Source organism: Somniosus microcephalus, chromosome 1 (genome assembly GCF_052327205.1).
Source record: "Somniosus microcephalus isolate GS21.2 chromosome 1, FLI_Smic_1.0, whole genome shotgun sequence".
NCBI classification, from domain to species: Eukaryota; Metazoa; Chordata; class Chondrichthyes; order Squaliformes; family Somniosidae; genus Somniosus; species Somniosus microcephalus.
Window position 1 is genome coordinate 388006 of NC_140987.1, and position 22813 is coordinate 410818.

Sequence of the window (22813 nt, forward strand, 5' to 3'; positions counted from 1 at the left end):
CGAACTGGGGGAAGAGAGAGCGACTGGGGGGAAGAGAGAGAGCGACTGGGGGGAAGAGAGAGAGCGGACTGGGGGGAAGAGAGAGAGCGACTGGGGGAGAAGACCTGAGAGAGAGCGACTGGGGGGAAGAGAGAGAGCGACTGGGGGGAAGAGAGAGAGCGACTGGGGGGAAGAGAGAGATGCGACTGGGGGAAGAGAGAGAGCGACTGGGGGGAAGAGAGAGAGCGACTGGGGGGAAGAGAGAGAGCGACTGGGGGGAAGAGAGAGAGCGACTGGGGGGAAGGAGAGAGAGCGACTGGGGAAGAGAGAGAGCGACTGGGGGGGAAGAGAGAGAGCGACTGGGGGGAAGAGAGAGAGCGACTGGGGGAAGAGAGAGAGCGACTGGGGGGAGAGAGAGAGCGACTGGGGGGAAGAGAGAGAGCGACTGGGGGGAAGAGAGAGAGCGACTGGGGGGAAGAGAGAGAGCGACTGGAGGGAAGAGAGAGAGCGACTGGGGGGAAGAGAGAGAGCGACTGGGGGAAGAGAGAGAGCGACTGGGGGGAAGAGAGAGAGCGACTGGGGGGAAGAGAGAGAGCGACTGGGGGGAAGAGAGAGAGCGACTGGGGGGAAGAGAGAGAGCGACTGGGGGAAGAGAGAGAGCGACTGGGGGGAAGAGAGAGAGCGACTGGGGGAAGAGAGAGAGCGACTGGGGGAAGAGAGAGAGCGACTGGGGGGAAGAGAGAGAGCGACTGGGGGGAAGAGAGAGAGCGACTGGGGGAAGAGAGAGAGCGACTGGGGGAGAAGACCGAGAGAAGCGACTGGGGGGGAAGAGAGAGAGCGACTGGGGAAGAGAGAGAGCGACTGGGGGAAGAGAGAGAGCGACTGGGGGGAAGAGAGAGAGCGACTGGGGGGAAGAGAGAGAGCGACTGGGGGGGAAGAGAGAGAGCGACTGGGGGAAGAGAGAGAGCGACTGGGGGGAAGAGAGAGAGAGCGACTGGGGGAAGAGAGAGAGCGACTGGGGGAAGAGAGAGAGCGACTGGGGGAAGAGAGAGAGCGACTGGGGGAAGAGAGAGAGAGCGACTGGGGGGAAGAGAGAGCGACTGGGGAAGAGAGAGAGCGACCTGGGGGGAAGAGAGAGAGCGACTGGGGGGAAGAGAGAGAGCGACTGGGGAAGAGAGAGAGCGACGGGGGAGAGAGAGAGCGACTGGGGGAGAGAGAGAGCGACTGGGGGAAGAGAGAGAGCGACTGGGGGAAGAGAGAGAGCGAATGGGGGAGAGAGCGACTGGGGGGAAGAGAGAGAGCGACTGGGGGGAAGAGAGAGAGCGACTGGGGGGAAGAGAGAGAGCGACTGGGGGGAAGAGAGAGAGCGACTGGGGGGAAGAGAGGAGAGCGACTGGGGGGAAGAGAGAGAGCGACTGGGGGAAGAGAGAGAGCGACTGGGGGGAAGAGAGAGAGCGACTGGGGGGAAGAGAGAGAGCGACTGGGGGAAGAGAGAGAGCGACTGGGGGGAAGAGAGAGAGCGACTGGGGGAAGAGAGAGAGCGACTGGGGGAAGAGAGAGAGCGACTGGGGGGAAGAGAGAGAGCGACTGGGGGGAAGAGAGAGAGCGACTGGGGGGAAGAGAGAGAGCGACTGGGGGGAAGAGAGAGAGGACTGGGGATGAGAGGACTGGGGAAGAGAGAGAGGATGGGGGAAGAGAATGAGAGCGACTGGGGGAAGAGACAGAGAGCGACTGGGAAGAGAGAGCGACTGGGGGGAAGAGAGAGAGCGACTGGGGGAAGGAGAGAGCGATGGGGGAAGGGGAGGCGGGGAGAAAGGAGGAGGGGGAGGGGGAAGGAAAGGGGGAGGGGGAAGGAAAGGGGGAGGGGGGAAGGAAAGGGGGAGGGGGAAGGAAAGGGGGAGGGGGAAGGAAAGGGGGAGGGGGAAGGAAAGGGGGAGGGGAAGGAAAGGGGGAGGGGGAAGGAAAGGGGGAGGGGGAAGGAAAGGGGGAGGGGGAAGGAAAGGGGGAGGGAGTGGGAGGAAAGGGGGAGGGGAAAGGGGGAGAGGGGAAAGGGGCAGGGGGAAAGGGGGAGGGGGAAAGGGGGAGGGGGAAAGGGGGAGGGGGAAAGGGGGAGGGGGAAAGGGGGAGAGGGGGAGGGGGGAGAGGGGGAGGGGGGAGAGGGGGAGGGGGGGAAAGGGGGAGGAAAGGGAGGAAAGGGGGAGGAAAGGGGGAGGGGGGAGGAAAGGGGGAGGGGGAGGAAAGGGGGAGGGGGAGGATAAGGGGGAGGGGAGGAAAGGGGGAGGGGGAGGAAAGGGGGAGGGTCAGGGAAACAATTACATATTCGGGAATAACCACTTCGATATCCCTTCCCATCCATACAGGCATAACTGCGACAAGCAGACAAATACCAACGGAAAACAGCTACTGCAGCTCTGTCGAAGCCTGGGTCTGTGCATTGTCAATGGTAGGTTCATGGGAGACCTCCTAGGTAGATCGACCTATTGCTCACCTCTTGGCTGTAGCACCATAGACTATATGATTACGGATTTGGACCCATCCTCTTTCAGAGCATTCACAGTCAAACCACAAACAACACTGTCAGACCACAGTCAAATTACTATGTATCTTAACAAGACAGAAACAACCAACACAGAAACACAACCCAGTAAACTGTACAACACCAAAAAATCGTACAGATGGGCCAAAAACAGCACGGAAAAATACCATCAAGCAATTAGCCATGAATCAACTCAAGCTCTCTTGGACACCTTTCTGGATAACATATACACTCACAATAAAGAAGGCGTAAACCGGGCAGTGAATATCCTAAACAATATTTTTGATAATTTGGCAACAAGGTCAAACTTGAAAGCTCGCAAGAACAAACCCAAAACAAAAAACAATGAAAAATGGTTTGATCCAGATTGCCATAACATGAGGAAAAAACTTAGAAAAATATCAACCAAAAACACAGACATCCAGAAAAACGAGGAATTACACCTTACTTATTGTCAGACACTAACACAATACAGAAACACACTCAGAACCAAAAAAGAGCAGTATATTAAGAATACACTCAGCTCCATTGAGGAATCCATTGATTCCAATTGTTTCTGGGACAACTGGAATACATTACACAAAAAACAACACGACGAATTGGCCATTCAAAATGGAGACACATGGGAAAACCACTTTTGAAAAATTATACAGAAAAACACACTAAGGCCAGAGCAACACCAAATATGCAAAAAACTGGAAAAGCTCGAAATGGCCATAAAAGATAACCAAAACCCGCTAGACTCCAGAATAACAGAAAAAGAACTATTTGAAAAACTCAAGGACCTGCGACCAGGAAAAGCTTGCGGTGCAGACGGCATACTAAGCGAGATGATTAAACACACAGACGATAAAATGAAACTGGCTATCCTAAAACTCTTCAACTTGGTTCTGAGTGTCGGTTACTTCCCTGGTATCTGGAACAAAGGACTCATAACGCCCATATGCAAAAGTGGGGACAAAGTCGACCCAAATAACTATCGAGGCATCTGTGTAAACAGTAACCTGGGGAAGGTATTCTGTAGTATCATAAACAAAAGACTTATAAACTTCCTTGAGGAGCACAATGTCTTGAGTAAAAGCCAAATTGGATTCCTGCCAAACTATAGAACATCAGATCATATCTTCACCCTACAGACCCTAATTGACAAACACGTTCATCAAAACAAAAGCAAAATCTACGCATGCTTTATAGATTTCCAGAAGGCTTTCGATTCCATCTGGCACAACAGTTTATTCCTGAAACTTATCGAAAGCGGGGTAGGGGGAAAAACATATGATGTAATTAAAATCAATGTATACAAACAACAAATGTGCAGTTACAATTGGAGACAAACAAACAAAATACTTCCCACAGGGGCGGGGGGTGACGCAGGGCTCGCCCATCTCACTGACACTCTTTAATATTTACATAAATGAATTGGCAAAACTACTTGAACAATCTACAGCACCCGGCCTCACCCTATATGAATCCAAGGTTAAATTCCTCCTCTATGCAGATGACCTGGTTCTGCTGTCACCAACTAAGGAGGGTCTACAGCAGAACCTGGATCTGCTGGAGTCGTTCTGCCAGACCTGGGCCCTGACAATAAATCCCCAAAAAACCAAAGTCCTTGTGTTCCAGCAAAGATCCAGACATCAGGGACCCAAAATAAATTTCACACTAGGAACAACCAAAATTGAACAAACCACTAACTACACATGCTTGGGCTTAAAAATCAGTTCTACGGGAAATTTTCATCTGGCTGTGAATGAACTGAAAGAGAAAGCAAGAAGGGCTTTCTATGCCATTAAAAAATCAATCCAAATAGAAATCCCAATTAGCATTTGGCTCAAAATTTTCAAATCAGTAATTGAACCAATTGCACTCTATGGCAGTGAGGTGTGGGGACCGCTAACACAACAAGAATTTGCAAAGTGGGACAAACACCCAATTGAGATCCTACATGCAGAATTCTGTAAAAGTATCCTCCGGACTCAAAGGAAAACCGTAAGCAATGCATGCAGGGCAGAACTAGGCCAATATCCATTAATAATCACTATCCAAAAAAGAGCCACCAAATTTTGGAAACACCTAGAAATGAGCAACTCCCAATGCTATCATTACGAAGCCCTGAAATGCCAAGAGAGGACCATAAAGAAGAATACCCTCACTCAACTAGTCCTGGGACTCAGTGAAGTAACTACTAACACCACTAACAATAACCAGCCCCAGGACAGTGACAGCGTAACACAAAGAATTCGACCCAACACAATCGTCGCGAAGCAAAAGGAAAAATATCTGTCATATTGGGCAGAAACAACAAAAACCCAAAGCAAACTCAATTGCTACTTGGCCCTAAACAGACAATACAACATGGCTGATTACCTGACCATGGTAAAGGATAGCAAACTGAGAAAAACCTTGACAATGTACAGACTTAGTGAACATAGCCTGGCGATCGAAAAAGGTAGACACAGGCAGACCCGGCTACCAAGAGAGGACAGGATATGCTCTCACTGCAGTCAGGGAGTGGTGGAGACAGAGATGCACTTCCTCACAGCTTGTAGAAAATATCAGGACATAAGGGAGAATTTCTACCCAAAATTCACAAAAATCTGCCCGGAATTCAGAAATTTGAATGACGACCAAAAACTCCCATACCTACTAGGGGAAGAGAGAAATTGTGTAACCTTAGCGGCACACTATGTTACAGCTTGCCATAAACAGAGGGACAACCACTAAATATAAGAAAAGAGTATATACAAATTATATGAATGTATATTTATACACTCAGGGATATATCTGTTTATACACTATGAATAGATCTGTATTTTTGTGCACAACCATCAATGTTTTTCGATGCTTTGGCAACATAAGATGCACCTTGTCATCATGCCAATAAAGCGATTTGAATTGAATTGAATTGAAAATTGAGGGGGGGAGAGGAGCGCCCCGTCAGCCTGAGCCCCGCCCCCCCGAGCCCCGCCCCCGAATCTCCCGAGCCCCACCCCCCGATCTCCCGAGCCACGATCTCCCGAGCCCTGCCCTCCCGAGGCCCGATCTCCCGAGCCCCGCCCCTCGCACCCCCCCCGATCTCCTGAGGCCTGATCTCCCGAGCCCCGCCCCCCCCCGAGCCCCGATCTGCCGAACCCCGATCTCCCGAGCTCCGCCCGAGCCGGCTTCAAGAGCAGAGAGAGAGACGCCACTGCGCAACCTACCGCGTGAGGCCCGGCTGGACTCAAGTCGCGCGCGCTGACTCCTGCCCCACCCGCCTTTACTAATATGGCGGCGGTGGCGACGCTCGGCTCAGGTCCGCCCCCTCCAGCCTTCACAAAGATGGCGGCGACCGCGAGCCGCTTGTTGAGCGCGACGGGAGGTGCCTAGCTCGGGCGTGGCTGGGCAACAGAGGCCCAGGCTTACAGGCCTGGAAAAACGGTGAAAGATAGGAAAATTCTAGGTGTTAGAGAAAAGATTTACAAATTAATTAACTTTTTTTAAAAACAATGTGTGTTTTAAAAGCAACTTTTTTTTTGCTAGAAATGTAGATTTGAAAAGCAACACGCAGGGACTCAAGGCGGATAAATCACCTGGACCAGATGGCTTACATCCTAGGGTCTTAAGGGAAGTGGCGGTAGGGATTGTGGATGCATTGGTAATAATTTTCCAAAATTCCCTGGACTCGGCAAAGGTCCCGGCAGACTGGAAAACTGCTAATGTAACACCCTTATTTAAAAAGGGCAGTGGACAGAAGGCTGGGAACTATAGACCGGTTAGCCTAACATCTGTGGTAGGTAAAATTTTGGAGTCCATTATTAAGGAAACAGTAACAGGACATTTGGATAATCATAATTTAATAGGACAAAGTCAGCATGGTTTTATGAAGGGGAAGTCATGTTTGACAAATTTGCTGGAGTTCTTTGAGGAAGTAACATATAGGGTGGATAAAGGGGAACCAGTGGACGTAGTGTATTTAGACTTCCAAAAGGCATTTGACAAGGTGCCACACAAAAGATTATTGCTTAAGATAAAAAATCACGTGATTGGGGGTAATATTCTGGCATGGATAGAGGATTGGCTATCTAACAGAAGGCAGAGAGTTGGGATAAATGGTTCATTCTCAGACTGGCAATCAGTAACGGTGGCATAGTGGTTAGCACTGTTGCCTCACAGCGCCAGGGACCCGGGTTCAAATCCGGCCTCGGGTGACTGTGTGGAGTTTGCACATTCTCCCCGTGTTTGCGTGGGTTTCCTCCCACAGTCCAAAGATGTGCGGGTTAGGTTGGTTGGCTATGATAAAAATTGGCCCTTAGTGTTAGGGGGGATTAAATACGTGGGGTTACAGGGTTACGGGGATAGGGCTTGGGTGGGATGGCTGTCTGTGTAGGGACCGGGTACTAGGGTTTGGATGATCAGCCATGATCTCGTTGAATGGCGGAGCAGGCTCGAAGGGCCGAATGGCCTACTCCTGCTCCTATCTTCTATGTTTCTATGTTTCTATGTAACTAGTGGTGTTCTGCAGGGGTCAGTGCTGGGTCCCCAACTCTTTACAATCAATATTAACGATTTGGAGGAGGGGACCGAGTGTAACATATCAAAGTTTGCAGATGATACTAAGATGGGGGGGAAAGTAGTGAGCAAGGAGGACATAAAAAACCTGCAAGGGGACATAGACAGGCTAAGTAAGTGGGCAGAGATTTGGCAGATGGAATACAATACTGGAAAGTGTGAGGTTATGCACTTTGGCAGGAAAAATCGTAGAGCAAGTTATTATCTTAATGGCAAGAAACTGGAAAGTACTGAAGTACAAAGGCATCTGGGGGTCCTGGTGCACGAAACTCAAAATACAGGTGCAGCAAGTGATTAAGAAGGCCAATGGAATGTTGGCTTTCATTGCTGGGAGGATAGAATATAAAAATAGGGAGGTATTGCTTCAGTTGTACAAGGTATTGGTGAGACTGCACCTGGAATACTGCATACAGTTTTAGTGTCCATACTTAAGAAAAGACATACTTGCTCTCGAGTCAGTACAAAGAAGGTTCACTCGGTTAATCCCGGGGATGAGGGGATGGACATATGAGGAGAGGTTGAGTAGATTGGGACTCTACTCATTGGAGTTCAGAAGAATGAGAGGCGATCTTATTGAAACATATAAGATTGTGAAGGGGTTGGATCGGGTGGATGCGGGGAGGATGTTCCCGATGATGGGTGAAACTAGAACTAGGGGGCATAGTCTTAGAATAAGGGGCTGCTCTTTCAAAACTGAGATGAGGAGGAACTACTTCACTCAGAGGGTGGTAGGTCCATGGAATATGCTGCCCCAAAAAGCTGTAGAAGCTACATCATTACATAAATTTAAAACAGAAATAGACAGTTTCCTAGAAGTAAAGGGAATTAAGGGTTACGGGGAGTGGGCAGGAATTTGGACATGAGTCTAGGTTCGGATCGGTCATGGCCCTGTGGGTAGCGGAGCGGGCCCAGGGGCCGTGTAGCCTGATCCTGCTCCTATTTCGTGTGTCTAATTCTGTTAGATTCAGGAGATGGTTCTGTGATAGTAGATTGGCGGTTAGGATCAGATCAGCCATGATCTTATTGAATGGCGGAACAGGCTCGAGGGGCCGATTGGCCTACTCCTGCTCCTATTTCTTATGTTCTTATGTAGAAAGTGGGAAAAAGAAATGAACAGTTTGGAATCAAGATGGCGGCCACTCACCTCTGTTCAGAATGATAAGGCCCGCCCACACACGCACCGATTGGTCAACTGTCAGGTCACTGAACTGTAGGATTGGTCAATCATCACGTCACTCAACTGTAGGATGGCCGCCCGCACACACAATGAACCCGCCCCCACTCGATGCAAATGAGCGGATAATGAACGGAATTGTGAACGTTTTTTGGATACCGTCGGCACAATTTTTGTCCGAGCAAAAAGTAAATACACCTACAAGAGTCCCCTAATGATGAGCTTTCTTTTGATACAACATATGTGTAGGTACGCTCTATAACTTTTGATTGTATAGCTGGACAGAGAGACAGACAGAGAGTCAGACAGAGAGTCAGACAGAGAGTCAGACAGAGAGTCAGACAGAGAGTCAGACAGAGAGTCAGACAGAGAGTCAGACAGAGAGACAGACAGAGAGACAGACAGAGAGACAGACAGAGAGACAGACAGAGAGACAGACAGAGAGACAGACAGAGAGACATATCCTTTTACATATATAGAAGATATATGCCTATACACGTCTCTGGAGTGGGACTTGAACCTACCACCATATGACTCAGAGGCGAGGGTGCCACCCACTGAGAGAGAGAGATTCAGGTAGATAGATATCCAATAGCGGGAGTATGTCCCCGTGCTCCAGACACCCTCCCCATTCGCGCTCTCCCCCCACCGTGCGCCACACCCTCCCCCACGTGCCGCTGACCCGGCTGCAGTGGGTATGCTAGTGTTGAATGAAACCACACTCACATTCAGAGTCCGGTCCCAAATCTGAATGGAGCCGTCCTGACATGCGGCTGCGATTAACTTGCCATCCCTGCTGTATACACACGTGGTGGGAATAACCCGCTTCCCTTGCGCTGATCGTGGTTTGAAAACGTTCTTGTGTTTCTTCTCATTGTTCATGTCCCAGGTCCGCACCGTCCTAACACCACAAACAGACAATGATCATTAACAGCCCCTCACCGCACTAACCAGGGGCAGTGATATCAGAACTAACAGCCCCGCACTGCACTAACCAGGGGCAGTGATATCAGCACTAACAGCCCCGCACTGCACTAACCAGGGGCAGTGATATCAGCACTAACAGCCCCTCACCGCACTAACCAGGGGCAGTTATATCAGCACCAACAGCCCCTCACCGCACTAACAGCCCCTCACCGCACTAACCAGGAGCAGTGATATCAGCACTAACACCCCCACACTAACCAGGGGCAGTGATATCAGAACTAACAGCCCCGCACTGCACTAACCAGGGGCAGTGATATCAGCACTAACAGCCCCGCACTGCACTAACCAGGGGCAGTGATATCACCACTAACAGCCCCTCACCGCACTAACCAGGGGCAGTGATATCAGCACTAACAGCCCCTCACCGCACTAACCAGGGGCAGTTATATCAGCACCAACAGCCCCTCACCGCACTAACCAGGGGCAGTGATATCACCACTAACAGCCCCTCACCGCACTAACCAGGGGCAGTAATAGCAGCACTAACAGCCCCTCACCGCACTAACAGCCCCTCACCGCACTAACCAGGAGCAGTGATATCAGCACTAACACCCCCACACTAACCAGGGTCAGTGATATCAGCACTAACACCCCCGCACTGCACTAACCAGGGGCAGTGATATCAGCACTAACACCCCCGCACCGCCCTAACCAGGGGCAGTGATATCAGTACTAACACCCCCGCACTAACCAGGGGCAGTGATATCAGCACGAACACCCCTCACCGCACTAACCAGGGGCAGTGATATCAGCACTAACAGCCCCGCACCGCACTAACCAGGAGCAGTGATATCAGTACTAACAGCCGCGCACCGCACTAACCAGGGGCAGTGATATCAGCACTAACACCCCCGCACCGCACTAACCAGGGGCAGTGATATCAGCACTAACGCCCCCGCACTAACCAGGGGCAGTGATATCAGCACTAACGCCCCCGCACTAACCAGGGGCAGTGATATCAGCACTAACACCTCTGCACCGCACTAACCAGGGGCAGTGATATCAGCACTAACAACCCCGCACCGCACTAACCAGGGGCAGTGATATCAGTACTAACACCCCCGTACCGCACTAACCAGGGGCAGTGATATCAGCACTGACAGCCGCGCACCGCACTAACCAGGGGCAGTGATATCAGTACTAACAGCCCCGCACCGCACTAAGCAGGGGCAGTGATATCAGTACTAACAGCCCCACACCGCATTAACCAGGGGCAGTGATATCAGCACTAACACCCCCGCACCGCACTAACCAGGGGCAGTGATATCAGCACTAACGCCCCCGCACTAACCAGGGGCAGTGATATCAGCACTAACGCCCCCGCACTAACCAGGGGCAGTGATATCAGCACTAACACCTCTGCACCGCACTAACCAGGGGCAGTGATATCAGCACTAACAACCCCGCACCGCACTAACCAGGGGCAGTGATATCAGTACTAACACCCCCGTACCGCACTAACCAGGGGCAGTGATATCAGTACTAACAGCCCCGCACCGCACTAAGCAGGGGCAGTGATATCAGCACTAACAGCCCCTCACCGCACTAACCAGGGGCAGTGATATCAGTACTAACAGCCCCACACCGCACTAACCAGGGGCAGTGATATCAGCACTGACAGCCGCGCACCGCACTAACCAGGGGCAGTGATATCAGCACTAACAGCCCCGCACCGCACTAACCAGGGGCAGTGATATCAGTACTAACAGCCCCGCACCGCACTAACCAGGGGCAGTGATATCAGCACTAACAGCCCCGCACCGCACTAACCAGGGGCAGTGATATCAGCACTAACAGCCCCACACCGCACTAACCAGGGGCAGTGATATCAGTACTAACAGCCCCGCACCGCACTAACCAGGGGCAGTGATATCAGCACTAACAGCCCCACACCGCACTAACCAGGGGCAGTGATATCAGTACTAACAGCCCCGCACCGCACTAACCAGGGGCAGTGATATCAGTACTAACAGCCCCACACCGCACTAACCAGGGGCAGTGATATCAGTACTAACAGCCGCGCACCGCACTAACCAGGGGCAGTGATATCAGTACTAACAGCCCCGCACCGCACTAACCAGGGGCAGTGATATCAGTACTAACAGCCCCACACCGCACTAACCAGGGGCAGTGATATCAGTACTAACAGCCCCGCACCGCACTAACCAGGGGCAGTGATATCAGCACTAACAGCCCCACACCGCACTAACCAGGGGCAGTGATATCAGCACTAACAGCCCCGCACCGCACTAACCAGGGGCAGTGATATCAGTACTAACAGCCCCACACCGCACTAACCAGGGGCAGTGATATCAGTACTAACAGCCGCGCACCGCACTAACCAGGGGCAGTGATATCAGCACTGACAGCCGCGCACCGCACTAACCAGGGGCAGTGATATCAGTACTAACAGCCCCACACCGCACTAACCAGGGGCAGTGATATCAGTACTAACAGCCGCGCACCGCACTAACCAGGGGCAGTGATATCAGCACTGACAGCCGCGCACCGCACTAAGCAGGAGCTGAGAGTGGGAATGGGAGGTGGGGTTACAAAGCAGTGTCACAGGAAGCTCAGGGTTACACTAGCAGACAGAATGGAGATATTCAGCGAGCATGAACCCAACATGGAATTTGGTCTTTCAGCCGAGGTTTGGTGGCAGCACTCTCGCCTCGGAATCAGAAGGTCGTGGGTTCAAGTCTCACTCCAGAGACTGGAGCAGAAAATCGAGACTGACACCTCCGAGACCAATGTGCTCACACCTCAGCGCCCAGAGGGCTCACAGGAACACAGAGTCCACTATAAAAGGTGTAATCGCAGAGCACTTGGAAAACAGTGACAGGATCGGACAAAGTCAACATGGATTTACAAAGGGGAAATCATGCTTGACTAATCTACTGGAATTGTTTGAGGATGTAACTGGTAAAATAGATAAGGGAGAACCAGTGGATGTGGTGTATTTGGACTTTCAGAAAGCTTTTGATAAGGTCCCACATAAGAGATTAGCGTGTAAAGTTAAGGCACATGGGATTGGGGGCAAGGTATTGACTTGGATAGAGAACTGGTTGGCGGACAGAAAGCAAAGAGTTGGAATAAACGGGTCTTTTTCCGAGTGGCAGGCAGTGACTAGTGGGGTACCGCAGGGATCGGTCCTTGGACCCCAGCTATTCACAATATATATTAATGATCTAGACGAGGGAACTAGATGTAATATCTCCAAGTTTGCAGATGACACAAAGCTGGGTGGGTGTGTGCTGTGAGGAGGATGCCAAGAAACTCCAGGATGATTTGGACAGGTTGGGTGATTGGGCAGAAGCATGGCAGATGCAATATAACGTGGATAAATGTGAGGTTATCCACTTTGGGGGCAAAAACAGGAAGGCAGATTATTATCTGAATGGCAATAGATTGGGAGGAGGGGAAGTGCAACGAGACCTGGGTGTCCTTGTGCACCAGTCGCTGAAGGTAAGCATGCAGGTGCAGCAGGCGGTTTAGAAGGCAAATGGTATGTTGGCCTTCGTAGTGAGAGGGTTTGAGTACAAGAACAAGGATGTCTTGCTGCAGTTGTACAGGGCCTTGGTGAGACCACACCTTGAGTATTGTGTGCAGTTTTGATCGCCTTATCTGAGGAAGGATGTTCTTGCCATGGAAGGAGTGCAGCGAAGATTCACCAGGCTGATACCTGGGATGGCAGGAATGACATATGAGGAGAGTTTGGGACGATTGGGCTTATACTCGCTGGAGTTTAGAAGAATGAGAGGGGATCTGATTGAAACTTATAAAATTCTGACTGGACTGGACAGACTAGATGCAGGAAGGATGTTCCCGATGGTCGGGGAGTCCAGAACCAGGGGTCACAGTCTAAGGATAAGGGGTAAGCCATTTAGGACTGAAATGAGGAGGAATTTCTTCACCCAGAGAGTGGTGAACCTGTGGAATTCTCTACCACAGAAGGCAGTAGAGGCCAATTCATTAAATATATTCAAGAAGGAGTTGGATATATTTCTTAAGGCTAAAGGGATCAAGTGATATGGGGAGAAGGCAGGGACAGGGTACTGAATTTGGATGATCAGCCATGATCTCACTGAATGGCGGAGCAGGCTCGAGGGGCCGAATGGCCTACTCCTGCTCCTATCTTCTATGTTTCTATGTTTCAAAGAGCCAGCACAGGCACAATGGGCCGAATGGCCTCCTTCTGTGTTTCTATGATTCATTCATGTTCTCTCTCAGATCCCGGTGAGTGGGGTAATATTGTGCAGTATTTATTCCGAGTCTCTCACAGCCCTCTCCCTAACACTATACCGTGCTGTATATCACAACACCTAGAAAGAGAAAAAGCAGCTTCAGTTTCTGGATCATTCCCCTTTCCCCAGAGCTGCTGCCTGACCTGATGTGTATTTCTGGGATTTTCTGTTTCCAGAATATTCCTACCCGTCATTTGAGCAGGTCACGAATTCCTCCTTGATTTTCGGATGCCAGACTCCACTATTCAGCATGGCTGTGTGTCCCTGTGAGAACACGGTAAAACACAAGTCCCTTAAATTTAGTATCAACCAGTTACTCACCATTCCTTTCTTTACTTCTGAGCACAACCCCAACATCCACCATTTTACAGTAAACTGGATAAAAGCTGATTTTTACCGAATGAGAAAGGAACTAGGGAAAATAAACTGGACACATTTACTGACAAAGAAATAGGACAGTAGTGAGAATCATTGAAAACGATGATCAATAGAGTCTAGGAGAAATATAACCCACTAAAAAGCAAAAACAAACTAGCCAGTAATGACACACTGTGGATGAATAAACAACAACTTGTATTTATATAGTGTCTTTAACGTAGTAAAACGTCCTAAGGCGCTTCACAAGAGCGTTACAAGACAAAAATTTGACACCGAGCCACATAAGGAGATATTAGGGCAGATGGAGGTCGGTTTTAAGGAGCGTCTTAAAGGAGGAAAGAGAGGAAGAGAGGCGGAGAGGTTTAGGGAGGAAGTTCCAGAGCTTAGGGCCCAGGCAGCTGAAGGCACGGCCACCAAAGGTTGAACGATTATAATCAGGGATGCTCAAGAGGGCAGAATTTGAAGAGCGCAGATATCTCGGGGGGGTTGTGGGGCTGAAGGAGATTACAGAGATAGGGAGGGGCGAGGCCATGGAGGGATTTGAAAGCAAGGATGAGAATTTTGAAATCGAGGCGTTGCTTAACCGGGAGCCAATGTAGGTCAGCGAGCACAGGGGTGATGGGTGAATGGGACTTGGTGCGAGTTAGGACACGGGCAGCCGAGTTTTGGATCACCTCAAGTTTACGTAGGGTAGAATGTGGGAGGCCAGCCAGGAGTGTGTTGGAATAGTCAAGTCTAGAGGTAGCAAAGGCATGGATGAGGGTTTCAGCAGCGGATGAGCTGAGGCAAGGGCGGAGATGATGCGCTATCAATTACTCATAAAAGACGGAGAGTTAGGAGAGTAACTAAAGGCTTTTATTAGCAAACAACAGAGCATGCCTCTCGTGGTTGACTGGGTTCCAAGAAGGCAGGGGGCTGCAGGTCAATCACCTTTATACCTGGGCCTGTGGGTGGAGCCAGCCGAGACATGTTGAGGCATGCATAGGTACAACAGTGTGTAACAACAACAACAGTGAATAACAATAACAGTGGTTTACCACATTCACCCCTTGTTTAAAATTGAGTCCGGCGGGGTGAAATGTACTAAAGGTTCGTGTAAGTAAGTCTATCAGGTGGCCTTGCATGCCGTCCTGATCGTCGTGGTGGCGGCGGTGATGGTGCAGCATCCAACGTTGAATCTGGCGTCTCATTGAGTGGTTGGGTGATCAATGACGGGTCCTGGGGCTGCGGCATGCCGTCTAGCGGGGTTGGGTTGTGGGTAGTGGTGGATGGCAATGGTAGTGTTTCAGGGGCACCCAAAGGTGCGAGATCTCGTGTGGGGGCTGTGTCCTCCCGCCCGTCCGGGTACGCTACGTAAGCGTACTGGGGGTAGGCGTGGGTAGTGGTGGGTGGCGAGGGAGGTGTTTCGGGAGCGCCCGAAGGTGCGAGGTCTCGTATGGAGACTGTGTCCTCCCGCCCGTCCGGGTACACCACGTAAGCATACTGAGGGTTGGCATGGAGGAGGCTCACCCTCTCGACCAGGGGGTCCGTCTTATGGGACCTCACGTGCTTCCGCAGTAGGACGGGTCCTGGGGAAGTCAGCCATGTCGGTAACGAGATCCCCGATGTGGACTTCCTGGGGAAGGAGAACATTCTCTCGTGAGGGGTAGCATTGGTGGCTGTACAGAGCAGTGACCGAATGGAATGGAGCGCCGCAGGGAGGACTTCCTGCCAGCGAGAGGTCGGAAAGCCCTTAGATTTCAAGTTTAAAAGGACTGCCTTCCAGACCGTCGCATTCTCCCTTTCCACCTGGCCATTCCCCCGGGGGTTGTAGCTGGTGGTCCTGCTTGTAGCGATACCTCTCGAGAGCAGGTACTGCCGGAGTTCGTCGCTCATAAAGGATGAGCCCCTGTCGCTATGAATATAGCTAGGGAAACCGAACAAAGCGAAGAGGTCATTCAGACATTTAATGACCGTGGTACTGGTCATGTCTGAGCAAGGGATGGCAAACGGGAAACGGGAGTACTCATCAATTATGTTGAGGAAGTACACATTGCGGTCGGAGGAGGGGAGGGGCCCTTTAAAATCGACGCTCAGCTGTTCAAAGGGGCGAGTGGCTTTGATCAGGCTTGCTCTGTCTGGCCTATAAAAATGCGGTTTGCACTCGGCACAGATTTGGCAGTTCCTGGTCATGGTCCTGACCTCCTCGATGGAGTAGGGCAGGTTACGGGATTTGATGAAGTGAAAAAACCTGGTGACCCCCGGGTGGCAGAGGTCATTGTGGAGGGTCTTCAGTCTATCGACCTGCGCGTTGGCGCATGTACCACGTGATAGGGCATCTGGGGGCTCATTGAGTTTCCCGGGCCGGTACAAGATATCGTAATTGTAGGTGGAGAGTTCGATTCTCCACCTCAAGATCTTGTCGTTCTTGATTTTGCCCCTCTGCTTATTATTAAACATAAAAGCTACTGAACGCTGGTCAGTGAGCAGGGTAAATCGTTTTCCGGCCAGGTAATGCCTCCAATGTCGCACGGCTTCCACAATGGCCTGGGCCTCCTTTTCGACAGAGGAGTGTCGAATCTCGGGGCCCTGGAGGGTCCTTGAGAAAAAGGCCACGGGTCTCCCCGCCTGGTTAAGGGTTGCAGCTAGGGCAAAGTCGGATGCGTCGCTCTCCACTTGGAAAGGGATGGACTCATCCACTGCGTGCATTGTGGCCTTCGCAATATCTCCTTTTATGAGAGTGAAGGCTGCACAGGCCTCTGCTGTCAGGGGGAAGGAGGTGGACTTGATGAGGGGTCTGGCTTTGTCCGCATAGTTGGGCACCCACTGAGCATAGTACGAGAAAAACCCTAGGCATCTCTTCAGTGCTTTTTGGCAGTGGGGGAGGGGGAGCTCCATAAGGGGGCGCATCCTGTCGGGGTCGGGGCCGATGACTCCGTTCTCCACTACACAGCCAAGAATGGCAAGGCGCTTGGTACGAAACATACATTTGTCCTTGTTGTATGTTAGGTTCAGCCGCTGGGCCGTACGGAGGAATTTCTCTAGATTAACATCATGGTCCTGCTGGTCGCGGCCGCAGATGGTGACGTTGTCTAGATAGGGGAAAGTGGCCTGGAGCGCGTTCTGGTCAACCATCCGGTCCATCTCCCGTTGGAAGACTGAAACCCCGTTGGTGACGCCGAAGGGAACCCTAAGGAAGTGGTAGAGACGACCGTCAGCTTCAAAAGCTGTGTACTGGCGGTCCTCAGCCCTGATGGGGAGCTGGTGGTATGCCGACTTCAGATCAATCGTCGAGAACACCCGGTATTGTGCTATCTGATTGACCATGTCAGATATGCGGGGGAGTGGGTATGCATCTGGCTGGGTGTAGCGATTGATCGTCTGGCTGTAGTCAATAACTAGGCGCTGTTTTTCGCCAGTCTTCACTACCACCACTTGTGCTCGCCATGGGCTGGTGCTACTTTCAATAATCCCTTCCTTCAGGAGTCTTGCTACCTCGGATTTAATGAAGCTCCTATCCCCGGCACTGTAACGCCTGCTTTTGGTAGCGATGGGCTTACAGTCGCGGGTGAGGTTAGCGAACAAGGAGGGGGGGGACTTTAAGGGTGGAGAGGCTGCAAATGGTGCGCGGCGGGCGATTTAAAAGCTGCTGGCTGCAGACTGTGAGTGGGGGTAGGGGTCCGTCGTACGCTAATGTGACACTCTTAAGGTGGCACTGAAAATCCAACCCCAGTAGAACGGCAGCGCAAAGATGGGGCAGGACCAGGAGTTTAAAATTTTTGTATTCTGTGCCCCTTACTGAAAGGGTCACTACACAGTAGCCACCGACGTCCGCTGACTGGGCTTTGGAAGCCAAAGAGACCCGATGTCGCGTCGGCAGGACCGGGAGAGAGTAACTGCGCACCGTGTCGGGGTGGATAAAGCTTTCCGTGCTCCCGCTGTCAAAAAGGCAGGTAGTGGCGCGGCCGTTTACCGTAATGTCCATCATGGACCTGGACAGTTGATGAGGGAGAGATTGGTCCAGCGTCACGGAGGCCAGCGTATGGTCGAGCGAGTCGATGTGGTCGTCAGATGGGGCGGTGGTTGAGTCCGGGTCCCCCGTGGTTGAAGTTGGAGACGTCCGAGATGGCGGACAAAATGGCGGCGCCCATGGTCCCGATCCCCACGCGGCTGGGGGAGCCCAAGATAGCGGACAAGATGGCTGCCCCCACGGTTCGCACGCGGCGCTGCTGGCGTTAGCGGTTTTACCTTTGCAGGCGCTGACATAGTGTCCTTTCTTCCCGCAGCCGGAGCAGGTAGCGTTTCTCGCCGGGCAGCGTGCTCTGGGGTGTTTTGCCTGGCCACAAAAATAACATTTCTGTGCCTTGGACGTCGCAGCAGCAGTTGAAGGTGGCGGTCCCATGACCCAAGGTTGTGGCGTCCACGTTGCGGAGCGGTTAGGGGAGAAGGCGTCCATATTCCTGTGGGCCGCGTCGAGCGAGAGCGCGAGGGACACCGCCTTTCTCAGGTCCATTTCTCCCTTTTCCAACAGTCTCTGCCGGGAGTAGTCGGACCTTAGACCCGCAATGAAAGCATCTCGGATCAGTTCCTCCGTGTGTGCTGCGGCTGATATTTCTTTGCAATCGCAGTCTCGGCCGAGTATCCGTAGTGCCCGTAGGAAGGCCTCCACCGATTCCCCGGGCTGCTGTCTGCGGGATCTTAAGAGGTGCCGGGCATAGACCGTATTTACCGGGCGTGCGTATTGCCCTTTTAGCAGATCGATAGCCGCCGCGTAGGTCGTCGCGTCCTGGATTATTGTATAAACTTGGTGGCTCACCTTTGAGGCCAGGATTTCCAACTTGTTTTCGTCCAGGGTCACAGTTGAGGCTTGCAGGTAGGCCTCGAAGCAACGCAGCCAATGCGCGAACTTGGTAGCCGAACCCGCTTCTTGGGGGTCTAGGTCCAGGCATGTTGGTCTGAGGGCTCGCAGCAGCTCCTGCTGTTCAGCGTTCGGTGCAGCAGCCTGCTGTTCAGCGTTTGTCGACATTTTGTTTTTGCTAATAAAATTGATGCGCTATCAATTACTCATAAAAGACGGAGAGTTAGGAGAGTAACTAAAGGCTTTTATTAGCAAAGAACAGAGCATGCCTCTCGTGGTTGACTGGGTTCCAAGAAGGCAGGGGGCTGCAGGTCAATCACCTTTATACCTGGTGCCTGTGGGTGGAGCCAGCCGAGACATGTTGAGGCATGCATAGGTACAACAGTGTGCAACAACAACAACAGTGAATAACAATAACAGTGGTTTACCACAGGAGACAGGCGATGTTACGGCGGTGGAAGTAGACGGTCTTTGTTATGCTGCGGGTATGAGGTCGGAAGCTCATTTCAGGGTCAAATATGACACCAAGGTTGCGAACAGTGTGGTTCAGCCTCAGACAGATGTTAGGGAGAGGGATGAGTCAGTGGCTCGGGAACGGAGTTTGTGGCGGGGAACGGAGTTTGTGGCGGGGAACGGAGTTTGTGGCGGGGAACGGAGTCTGTGGCGGGGAACGGAGTCTGTGGCGGGGAACGGAGTCTGTGGCGGGGAACGGAGTCTGTGGCGGGGAACGGAGTCTGTGGCGGGGAACGGAGTCTGTGGCGGGGAACGGAGTCTGTGGCGGGGAACGGAGTCTGTGGCGGGGGAACGGAGTTTGTGGCGGGGAACGGAGTCTGTGGCGGGGAACGGAGTTTGTGGCGAGGGAACGGAGTCTGTGGCGAGGAACGGAGTCTGTGGCGGGGAACGGAGTTTGTGGCGAGGGAACGGAGTCTGTGGCGAGGAACGGAGTCTGTGGCGGGGAACGGAGTTTGTGGCGGGGAACGGAGTCTGTGGCGGGGAACGGAGTCTGTGGCGGGGAACGGAGTCTGTGGCGGGGAACGGAGTCTGTGGCGGGGAACGGAGTCTGTGGCGGGGAACGGAGTCTGTGGCGGGGAACGGAGTCTGTGGCGGGGAACGGAGTCTGTGGCGAGGGAACGGAGTCTGTGGCGAGGAACGGAGTCTGTGGCGGGGAACGGAGTTTGTGGCGGGGAACGGAGTCTGTGGCGGGGAACGGAGTCTGTGGCGGGGAACGGAGTCTGTGGCGAGGAACGGAGTCTGTGGCGGGGAACGGAGTCTGTGGCGGGGAACGGAGTCTGTGGCGGGGAACGGAGTCTGTGGCGGGGAACGGAGTCTGTGGCGAGGGACGGAGTTTGTGGCGAGGGACGGAGTTTGTGGCGAGGAACGGAGTCTGTGGCGGGGAACGGAGTTTGTGGCGAGGGACGGAGTTTGTGGTTAGTGAACGGAGTTTGTGGCGAGGAACGGAGTTTGTGGCGGGTGAACGGAGTTTGTGGCGAGGGAACGGAGTTTGTGGCGGGGAACGGAGTTTGTGGCGGGGAACGGAGTTTGTGGCGGGGAACGGAGTTTGTGGCGGGGAACGGAGTTTGTGGCGGGGAACGGAGTTTGTGGCGGGTGAACGGAGTTTGTGGCGAGGAACGGAGTCTGTGGCGAGGAACGGAGTTTGTGGCGGGGAACAAAGACAATGGCTTCGGTCTTCCCAATATTTAATTGGAGAAAATTTCAGCTCATCCAGGACTGGATGTCGGATAAGCAGTCTGACAATTTAGAGGTCGTGGAGGGGTCGAGAGAAGTGGTGCTGAGGTAGAGCTGGGTGACGTCACCAAGGGACAAATATGAGGGGGCCAAGGATAGAGGGAGTGGGAAGAGAAGCAATTAAGGATATTATTAGATCCAGAGAGGAGTCATATAAAGTTGCAGGAAAAGTAGCAAGCCTGACGATTGGGAACAGTTTAGAGTTCAGCAAAAAAGGACCAAGAGATTGATTAAGAGGGGGGGTAAAAAAGAGAGTAATGTAGGAATCAACAGATTCCTGTCTAAATCACTGAGGTCGAGGCAGTTCAGTAAATTAACCGAATTTAATTAAACTGGTGAACAAAACAAAAACATGCAGGAGCAACAGCAAACAGGTCTACACAGTCGCTTGTTCCACGAGGTCTGAACTCAGAACCTCCCACCTCTGACGTCATCACGTTTCCGCCCCTCGGGGCACCACGTGACCAACGTGATGACATCATCACGTTGTTTCAGGATTTTTACAGAAAGCTTGTTTACACTCAGCAAACGGACATAGGTGCTGTAACATTGCTTTAAAGACAGTTATTCATTTGTACAGGAGTTCATTGGTGGTTTTACCACAGTAACATAGAAACATAGGAGATAGGAGCAGGAGGAGGCCATTCAGCCCCTCGAGCCTGCTCCGCCATTCAATGAGATCATGGCTGATCATCCAAACTCAGTACCCTGTCCCTGCCTTCTCCCCATATCCCTTGATCCCTTTAGCCTTAAGAAATATATCCAACTCCTTCTTGAATATATTTAATGAATTGACCTCTACTGCCATCTGTGGTAGAGAATTCCACAGGTTCACCACTCTCTGGGTGAAGAAATTCCTCCTCATCTCTGTCCTAAATGGCTTACCCCTTATCCTTAGACTGTGACCCCTGGTTCTGGACTCCCCGCCATTGGGAACATCCTTCCTGCATCCAGTCTGTCCAGTCCTGTTAGAATTTTATAAGTTTCAATGAGATCCCCTCTCATTCTTCTAAACTCCAGCGAGTACAAGCCCAATCGACCCAATCTCTCCTCATACGTCATTCCTGCCATCCCAGGTATCAGCCTGGTGAATCTTCGCTGCACTCTCTCCATGGCAAGAACGTCCTTCCTCAGATAAGGCGACCAAAGCTGCACACAATACTCAAGGTGCGGTCTCACCAAGGCCCTGTACAACTGCAGCAAGACATCCTTGTTCCTGTACTCGAATCCTCTCACTACGAAGGCCAACATACCATTTGCCTTCTTAACCGCCTGCTGCACCTGCATGCTTACCTTCAGTGACTGGTGCACAAGGATGCCCAGGTCTCTTTGCACTTCCCCTTTTCCCAATCTATTGCCGTTCAGATAATAATCTGTCTTCCTGTTTTTGCCACCAAAGTGGATAACCTCGCATTTATCCACATTATACTGCTTCTGCCCAATCACCCAACCTGTCCAAATCATCCTGGAGTTTCTCGGCATCCTCCTCACAGCACACCCGCGCACCCAGCTTTGTGTCATCTGCAAATTTGGAGATATTATATCTAGTTCCCTCGTCTAGATCATTAATATATATTGTGAATAGCTGGGGTCCGAGGACCGATCCCTGCGGTACCCCACTAGTCACTGCCTGCCACTCGGAAAAAGAGCCGTTTATTCCAACTCTTTGCTTTCTGTCTGCCAACCAGTTCTCTATCCAAGTCAGTACCTTGCCCCCAATCCCATGTGCCTTAACTTTGCACGCCAATCTCTTATGTGGGACCTTATCGAAAGCCTTCTGAAAGTCCAAATACACCAAATAAGGTTCTCCCTTATCTATTCTACCAGTTCCATCCTCAAAAAATTCCAGTAGATTAGTCAAGCATAATTTACCTTTTGTAAATCCATGTTGACTTTGTCCGATCCTGTCACTGTTTTCCAAGTGCTCTGCTATTACATCTTTTATAATGGACTCTAGCATTTTCCCCACTACCGATGTCAGGCTTACCGGTCTATAATTCCCTGCTTTTTCTCTCCCACCTTTTTTGAATAGTGGGGTTACATTAGCTACCCTCCAATCCATGGGAACTGTTCCACAGTCTATCGAATTTTGGAAGATGACCAGCAATGCATCTACTATTTCTGGGACCACTTCCTTAAGTACTCTAGGATGCAGATTATCAGGCCCTGGGGATTTATCAGCCTTCAATCCCGTCAATTTCCCTAAATGTGGAACTCGCTACCACATGGAGTAGTTGAGTAGCATAGATGCATTCAAGGGGAATATAGATAAGCATATGAGTGAGAAAGTAACAGGGTTAGCTCAAGAGGGCAGGGAGGAAGCTTGTGTGGACCATAAACACCAGCATGGAACTGTTGGGCTGAATAGCCTGTTTCTGTTCTGT

General features: G+C 51.7%; 1 protein-coding gene across 4 annotated transcripts in view; it reads right to left on the reverse strand.

Annotated features, from left to right (window-relative positions):
* Window positions 1-22813, reverse strand: part of wdr70 (WD repeat domain 70) — a 114854-nt gene that overhangs the window by 38095 nt on the left and 53946 nt on the right. The window contains exons 2-4 of one of the 4 annotated variants that reach the window (XM_085962282.1): window positions 17799-18861; window positions 13656-13732; window positions 8964-9138 (exon numbers count right to left, since the gene is read on the reverse strand). The exons of 1 other annotated variant lie outside the window; for it this stretch is intronic. In XM_085962282.1, the coding sequence (XP_085818408.1) occupies window positions 8964-9138; window positions 13656-13732; window positions 17799-18851 (1305 nt within the window). In that variant the 5' untranslated portion in view covers window positions 18852-18861. The remainder of the gene's footprint in view (window positions 1-8963; window positions 9139-13655; window positions 13733-17798; window positions 18862-22813) is intronic. 2 more of the 4 variants (XR_015072899.1, XM_085962360.1) reach the window with 2 other exon arrangements.